The following is an 8,269-nucleotide window of genomic DNA, read 5'->3' as shown; positions in this document are numbered from 1 at the left end:
TTAAAAATGGCTTTTTGGTAACCCTGGTCCTGTGGTGCCCGAGGTTGTTTTAGGTGACATTTTAAGATAGATATCCTGATACACACTTTATATGACCTAAAAATAATATAACCAATATATAACCAATATGACCTAAAAAAAGAAAGTCACACAAATGATATATACGTTACAAGGAACAACAACAACAGGTGCACGGTGGAGCATAGAATTGTGACAGTGGATGAAAGAATGTAATACTAGTGATCACAGTGGTGACTGGGTCTGCTGGGAGCACTGCTGCTTGTTGTAAAGTCTATCGCGGAACTATGAGTAAGGAGATATATTTGTGTTGTGCTAGTCCCCCAAAATATTCTTTTTTTAAAGAAAAAAAACCTCTCATAGTGAAAATAAACTCACTTATTCCCTCTTGGTGAATATTAAGGCCTGTCGTTCTGCTGAGCTTCAGCAAACCAGTTAAACTACATCTCTGCTTGGATTCCATGAAGGATCAACCACGAGCCTAAAGCTATAACTTGCAACACCGTGCAGCCCCAATTCTCTGGTGGGATTTCCATTCTAACAGTGCATAGATGGTTGTGTTTCGGCTCAGACCTAGAATTGCATTCCACCGGACGCAGAAGGATCATTCACACAGAAAACACTGACAACGTCCAGAGATGAATAAGTCATCACATGCCTGAGTCAAGAGAGGATTTCCCACTAAAGCCTGGTTTTACCAACATTTGTAAGTTAATTTGGCCACATGGCGATTATTACTACTTTTACTAGTGTTTTGTGTAATTGGTAAAATTTAGTAATATTTATAATTTGAATGTTTTTGTGTAGTTTTCAAGGTGTTGTTGTGAAGATTATTTGGCGACGTTGTGTAACATCCCCTTGGAAATCTTGCTGTTACAATGAAGGTAATGGGATGTTTTATTATGTTTCATTTTAAGGTTACAGAAAATGCCATTGCACATGGGCAATGTGTTGTCAAGAATCTAGCAATGCAATACAAGAGGCTGCCAACAAGAGGCTTAAATACAACACACAACCCCGTGAATATTTCCAAAATATCGATACAGAACATCAATCAATATATAAAGTATCATGCCATTAATATACCACAATAGTTTAGTGTATTAATATTTTCGTACTCTTTTAGGAACCCTGAAATTATGCTGTTGTTTGCTTGAAAGAAATAGGTTTTTATTCTAAGACCGATAAGCTCAGCTTCCTCTAATTGGTTCATTTCAATTCTAAACATGCACTTCAAACTAGACTGTATCACTAGTTGGTTCAGAATCAGCTGTTTATCGTGGATGAGGTATCGTCTTACATGATTTTAGTATTCCCATTTATTTATGCATAAATAAAGGTCTGAAATGAGATTCCCCTCTTTGTATGATAAAATCCATAAAGAAATTTTAGCTTTCAAAGACTGTAAAGTAAGTTATTTGTCACCGTTTTCACACAAAGGCTGTCACATGTAAGAATACATTCTTAGGGTATTATAGACTTCAGTGGTGTAGATGTTACTGGGTGAGATTTTTGTAAAATAACTATAATCAGTCGTTGACGATGTGTGTCCTCCTCAGCTGGTTGGTCTCAGGCATTTTCTGGTTGACCTATGATGTCACAGCCTAAAATAACTTTAGCTGTTAAGTGTTAAATTGGTACTATGCCAAGCACCATTATATATTGTTCTACCGTTCACTGATATTACACATATTTAATTCTTAAAGCTGACAGCAAATAAACCAGTTTTGCTTTTGTAAAACCAAAACTGGACTGGCATGTTTTTCTTGCTTGACTTCTTCTAGTATTTCTTGGTCAAAGCCCAGGGCTGTTAACTATAGAACAAGTGCAGAGTGTCTATGCCTCTTTGAGTCCAAGTAAGCATTTAAATGCCACAACAATTCAACTCCCACTCAAACCTTTTTTCCTCTTTTGAATGTACATTTTAAAAGTCCAGTTTTACTCTAACACAATAAATGGATTTGTCCTAATGTCATGGATCTTGGAACTTATAACATAATAGGTTATAATGGCATATATTGGTCATGTCAGTGCATGTTTATTGTTTGTGGTTCATTAACATTATACTGTAAATGCAGATGCTACAGTGGAGACAGATCCTACAGTGGAGACAGATCCTACAGTGGAGACAGATCCTACAGTGGAGACAGATGCTACAGTGGAGACAGATGCTACAGTGGAGACGAACCGTGCTGCCCATTTTATGGCTTGTACCCATTTCTGTCATGTTGTGGTTTCACGTACAGGACATGTCACAACAACGGAGAGGTAAGGATTTTTTGAAGGTCGAGACATGGTTTTAGGGTTGGGATTAGAATAAGGTTAAGATTAGGCAATTAGTTGTAATGGTTAACGTTAGGGTGAGGGGCTAGGTAATACATTATGCCTATGAGTGTCCTAACCAAGAATGCTGTACAATGCATGTGTGTTCATTGTTTTTCTGGTTCATTGTGCTTATCTACATCTATGAATGAACAATATAAAAAAATATTTTTATAGTACGATTATAAAAATATCACCAGATCAAGGGCTGGGAGTACCCCTGAGCAAGGTAGACCCCAGCCACTAGTGCATCTAGTGCATCTTGTGCTGGATAAATGGGGGTTGCATCAGGGAGGGCATAATAGCGAAAAAAAAAAATCATATGACAATGTAATATTATATTGTTACCTGATAATTCCTATTCTTTTTACCACAGCATTGGAGATGCGTCAGGTGCAGACAGAGAGAAAGGAGATGATAAAATCAGCCTGCAGTGAGGAAGAACTCCTCCAAATCAGCTCATTCAGTTTGAAGCACTTAATTGTGGATGACGATCATGGCCTTCTCTACTGTTATGTTCCTAAGGTGATACCAGTGATTTTTGATTTTTTTTAACTTAATAATGGGAATTAAAACATGCCCTTTGCCAGTGATAATTCTGGCATATGTTTTTTCTCTACAACCCTGAGTCTCACATACATGAAACAAAACCAGTCAGAGGAACAGACAAACACAGTGGAGCTCAATGTTTCAACTCAACAGAGAGTGAACGATTTTATACTATTTGTCATTTAAAGTGACACAATTTAGAATAGTTAGCCAACTACAGACTTTCCTAAAAAAAGAGTTTTTTAGAATTTGATTCGGCTGTCAGACAGTAGTTTCCTCTACCTCTGATTTCCTCTGCTACTTTTTCACCAGCTCTGCCATTGCTGCTTTGATCTTATAACTGGTACCTGGTGAGTGTAGTGCCGTAAAGCAATTTGTGTTTCTTGCGAGATCCAAGACTTTGCGACACCTCCTGATTCGGAGGAGTCCAGGTCAACAGCCCTGACAGTAGGGGGAGTGGCGACAGCTCACGTTCCATGAAGCTCTGCTGGGCAAAAGTCGTAAGATGCCATTGCATCTAGAAAACTGCAAGCACTTTTGTTGACACATTTTCTGTCACTGTGTGCATGTCTTCTGGATCAATGGTCTGATTGATTGTCAGTCTATCGAATTGCATACGGAGACATTTTCATCTACGTCTGTTGGTCATGTCTCTTGGAAGTGGGAGGTGACTTCACCCTCTCCAGACTCATACTCAATCTCAAATTACAGGAATACTCGCTGCCAAAAAGAAATAAATAATAAATGGAGAGGAAACGTTCCCTCTAATTCAGATCATAGGTGAAGTTAATAAAAAACTGTAAAATGTGTCAGTGCCCACATGCCACCACACTTAATGGAACCTTAACTATCCCATGAAATGCATTGCTGTGTCTGGTCACTGCCTCATGGCGCCTCATGGCTATCTTGGTCTTGTTCTCATCTACAGGTGGCTACTACCCACTGGAAAGGTTTCATGCTTTCGTTGAAGCAGGGTGAGCCATATGCTGACCCCACATCCAAGTCTTTGAGAAATGTCCACGATAAATCAAGGTTCAGGACATTAGACATGCTCCCAAAAACAGAGATAAAGGTCAGTCCATACAATGAAGTGTCCAGCTGATAATGACCTGGGGCAACAACAGGAACAGTTTACAACCTTAATCCCCAAATATTATTTTTTTTTTTGTTGCAATTTTGGATTAGCATGTGATTCGGTTTGCATTTATGTTTGGAAAACGTTGATCATGTTTTTTTTTTTTATCGTCACATTTTCCTTTTTATACTTGTATATTTTTATAATTATATATTTATTATATTGGATTTAAAAACTAATTGATTAACACTATACTCTATTCTGTATTTTTTCTAAATCACCTTATTCGTTAGTTATTTGTTGAATTTCCCTTCACATGCTGATAGCTATATTATTATTATTATTATTATTATTATTTATTATTATTATTATTATTATTATTATTATTAATAATAGCCTCTAACTGGATCTGGGTCCTGCAGCCTGCAAGATGAGGACAAAAAGAGAGAGAGAGAGAGAGAGCACAGGAAGGAAAGACAAACTAGGAGAGAACTTAAAACCAAGGTTTTAAGTCTAACTTTAAAGTTCGAGTATCCGCCTCCCGAACCGACACTGGGAGCTGGTTCCACAGGAGAGGAGCCTGGTAACTAAAGCTCTGCCTCCCATTCTGCTCTTACAGACTCTGGGAACCACAAGTAAGCCTGTATTTTGGGACTGAAATGATCTGTTGGTATAAGATAAAGGGACAGAATGTTTCTAATTTTCATTATGTTGCCCATTATTGCATTTATGAAATAAATCTTTGCACTTGCACTACCAAATTTGTGGCACATCTAGTCAGCGGACTTCATGTGTTTGCTGAATGTGTCATGAAATGTACGCATGAAATGCATCTTGAAGCTGCTCCTTTAAGCTCAACACACTCTAGATACCAGGGTCTGTGAATGCATCTTGTTAGCTGCCCCCATTAGCTCAACACACTGTGAAACCTGCATTACTTCCACTAGCTCTCATAGGCTGGAGTTTAGAATATTTGACAAATAACACCATCGATATTTGAATAGCATCTTTGCTAGAAATGCCCATCCTTAATAGCTATCTAAATAAAGTAATTAGAAAAAATATCGATGGTCTGTAGGCCTGGATGGTTGACGTGTTAATAACGGACCTTCCTACCTGTGCAGTTCGTTCTTACAGATGATTCAGCAATGAATCAGTTGCAGTATAGCATGCTCGGGCAACATTTCCCAGACTCCTACTCCTAACTCCTGCTGTGGACTCAAACAATGCTTGAAAAATATTCTAGAGATTAATCAATAATGGGGTTTATATGTACTTATTTCTTTACTACAGGCAAAGCTGATGCACTACACCAAGTTTTTCTTTGTCAGCGACCCATTCAACCGTCTCATCTCTGCCTTTCAAAATAAATTTGAGCAACCCAAGGAGTTGATCTACGCAAAGTATGGCAAACACATTCTGCAGCACTACAACAATGAATCCAATCTACCACAGACAGCAGTGGAGGCTTTTGAATCAGGCAAACGGGTGTCATTCAACAACTTTATTCAATTCCTGTTGGACCCAAAGACAAAGCAACCCTTCGACCCCCACTGGAGGCAGATACAACAGCTGTGCCACCCTTGCCAAATACAGTAAGGCCATGTTTGAGCAGTTTCAGCAGGACTGACACTAAAAAAAGATGATGTCTGTTTTATTTGCAAGTATAATATTATATATTGGTGCACAAATTACACTTATAGATATGGGGTGAACACAAATAACTTACATTGTTATTTTTCAATAATTCCATGATAGCTTTTCACACAAGGTCCTACAGAAGCTTCTAGGTCCCACCAGAAGACTGACTGATAGGGGTATCGTCAGTGACCAAGAGGAGGATTAAAAAACAAATAGAGAACCAATGGATTGGGATGATGTTGGATTGTTTAGTTTAATCCTTTATTCAAACAAGAATAAAAAAAACAGAACAATAATAATTAGAAGCTCAATATGAGCACATTTCTAATACACAGTGACAATTGTATCTTCAAAATAAACAGTAGAACACCTTTCCATTAAGTATTACACTTTTCTTCCTCTTGCCAGTACCTAGCAAAATTAAATTGCAATACATTAATACTTTGTTTGAGTTTTTATGTTACCAGGCAGTATTTTTTATTGGCTCAGTATACATTACTTGTGTCGTCCTAAATTCTACCAGATCTGAACTTTAATGTCTGTCATTTTAAAAACAAAGTGTTAGTGTGTTCACAGTGTCCAATATGATGCATAATGATTGTATACTGGTTTTGTAGGCATTGCACCACACTTCAACACAGTACGTTAAGTATGGCAAACAAGTGAACGATACAATATACAGTGTACAGTGCACTCTTATTCAGGATATGCATTGCTTTCCCCAGCACACCACTGCTCCGAGCTACCTTTGCACTAACATGTTTTATGAAGGGTTTCCAGCTCATTTTTGTGGTCAAGAATCCCACCAGAAATGCATTCATCAAGTCCATGGTCATTCTCTGCTGTTTGGAAATAATCAATTTTCCTTTATTGTTATTTTGCTTGTCTGGTCGGTGGTTCTTTTTCACCCTTTTTCTACAGGCGTTTTCCATGTGTCTACTGCTTTATACTCACTGTCTTAAATTCATATTTCTCACGAGACCCGAGATTTTCTTTGCAAGGCTGCTAAAAGACAGTAGAGGGAGTGGAGTCCACCCCCAATCTCCTCACAACAAGCAATTTAACCATCACAATGGCACCGAAGCTGTTACATAAGTGGATTTCTTGTGATGTTGACAACTGCCTCCTCTAAATTCTATAATCATTCATTGTCATTAGTCCTTGGTAAATACTCTTGGTAACTTCTGCAGACACCGACTGTAGAACATCTCTGCATCTTTGGCTCACAGCTGACCGAAAATAGTTGGGGCAGGCTTATTAAAAACCCCAAAGTGACTGTGCATAAAGTCTATTACCATTTTAAAACAACAGAATTTTCTCTTGTGGTTTGACACTGGTTTGTTTTTTTCCCCTCAGGTACGATTTCATTGGATTACAGGAGACTCTGGATGAGGATGCTGAACAGTTGCTCAGCATCTTAAAGCTGACAAAAGACTTTAAGTTCCCCCATGCTTATAAAAACATGACTTCTTCTGACTCTGTTTTGCAGTGGTTCAGCCAAGTTCCTCTAAACGACAGAAAGAAGCTGTTCATGCTCTATAAGAAAGACTTCAAGCTCTTTGGCTACAGAAGGCCTGATGAATTGCTTGATGGTTGAGATGACATTGTGATGATGTCATTGTAACTACAAAATTAGACTCAGAAACTACAGGCTGCACCACTCAACCTGAATGTATGACTCCCACAGCACATTCACACTAAATGTTTTTATTGTGGTCACCAGAGAAAAATATCACCATACACAATTCCACAAACCACCAAGATGTTCATATTGTTAATTATTAAAGTATCCCTACAAGTCATTCTTTTCCTTTAATGGTGTAAGTACGTTATTAGGTTTAGGCTGTATGATTTAGATGGTGGTTCTTAAAGACTAGGTAGGGACCATTCCAATTTCCAAACCCTTTGTGTATATGTTTTAAATAATATGCATAGAATGACATTTTAATAAATCTAAATATATATAAAGTATAAAAGGTCTCCTTGTTATGGCGAGAAAAAGATTTTCGTTTATCGTCATGTGGTGTCGAACTGTGTCACTTATCTTGCTGACAGTGGTCTGCACTTTTTACACCACCTTCACCTTCACTCTTGCAAGAAATGTGCCTTTAATACTTATTACGTTTGTCACTATTGGTGAAATGTCAAAACAACATGGGAGAAAAACAGCTTCTTAATTCCATGGTAAATGATCGGTATTTATTTAGTACTTTTCTATTCTTGATGACTACTCAAAGTGCTGTATGCTACAGCAGCAGTTCTCTGACTTAGTACTTAGTACCGCCTGAGAAAACATTGAGCTCTTGAAGTATTGCCAACATTAAAGTACAGTGGTGTAAATAGGCTGAGCAAAGTCAGCTAGGAGGCAGATAAGATCATTTTGCCATCTTTAAAATGTGGGTCCCCAAAAAGAAAGTCTGGGAAACACAGCTATAGAAAAAAGAAAGTTGGGTGTTTGCAATAGCTTTGACTGAGTGTGCAGAGGTATTATGTGACAGCTGTATTTGTTATTCCTGCTGTGTGACAAAAACAGTTTGACTTGTCAGTCCATAGTAAATGGCTGATCCTTGTCAAACGAGTTAGTGCACATAGTACAGTAAAGGCCTGGAGACGACTGTTGTTTTTGGCTTTTATTGAGTTTACCATGATGCATAAAAAAAGATT

General features: G+C 37.9%; 1 protein-coding gene across 3 annotated transcripts; it reads left to right on the top strand.

Annotated features, from left to right (window-relative positions):
- The first annotated feature begins 538 nt into the window (after positions 1-538).
- LOC131456782 (carbohydrate sulfotransferase 12-like) lies at positions 539-8,269 on the top strand. 3 transcript variants are annotated; one of them, XM_058625407.1, is made up of 7 exons: positions 539-724; positions 826-902; positions 2,169-2,286; positions 2,717-2,865; positions 3,818-3,961; positions 5,258-5,559; positions 6,962-8,269. In XM_058625407.1, the coding sequence occupies exons 2-7, from the start codon at positions 897-899 to the stop codon at positions 7,200-7,202; spliced, it is 960 nt and encodes a 319-aa protein (XP_058481390.1). In that variant the 5' UTR covers positions 539-724; positions 826-896; the 3' UTR covers positions 7,203-8,269. The 3 variants fall into 3 exon arrangements, with proteins under 3 accessions (XP_058481390.1, XP_058481389.1, XP_058481387.1); XM_058625406.1 differs by having other exon boundaries at positions 2,115-2,286; XM_058625404.1 differs by having other exon boundaries at positions 2,097-2,286.

This window comes from Solea solea, chromosome 3 (assembly GCF_958295425.1).
Source record: "Solea solea chromosome 3, fSolSol10.1, whole genome shotgun sequence".
NCBI classification, from domain to species: domain Eukaryota; kingdom Metazoa; phylum Chordata; class Actinopteri; order Pleuronectiformes; family Soleidae; genus Solea; species Solea solea.
The sequence above is the reverse complement of the archived record's forward strand: the minus strand, read 5'-3'. Positions and strand labels throughout refer to the sequence as shown.

Excerpts from the sequence above, each read along its gene's own strand:
- LOC131456782 (XM_058625404.1), top strand. Across the intron at positions 2,287-2,716 it reads CATGTCACAACAACGGAGAG|CATTGGAGATGCGTCAGGTG; the intron begins GTAAGGATTTTT and ends TTTTTACCACAG. Across the intron at positions 5,560-6,961 it reads TGCCACCCTTGCCAAATACA|GTACGATTTCATTGGATTAC; the intron begins GTAAGGCCATGT and ends TTTTCCCCTCAG.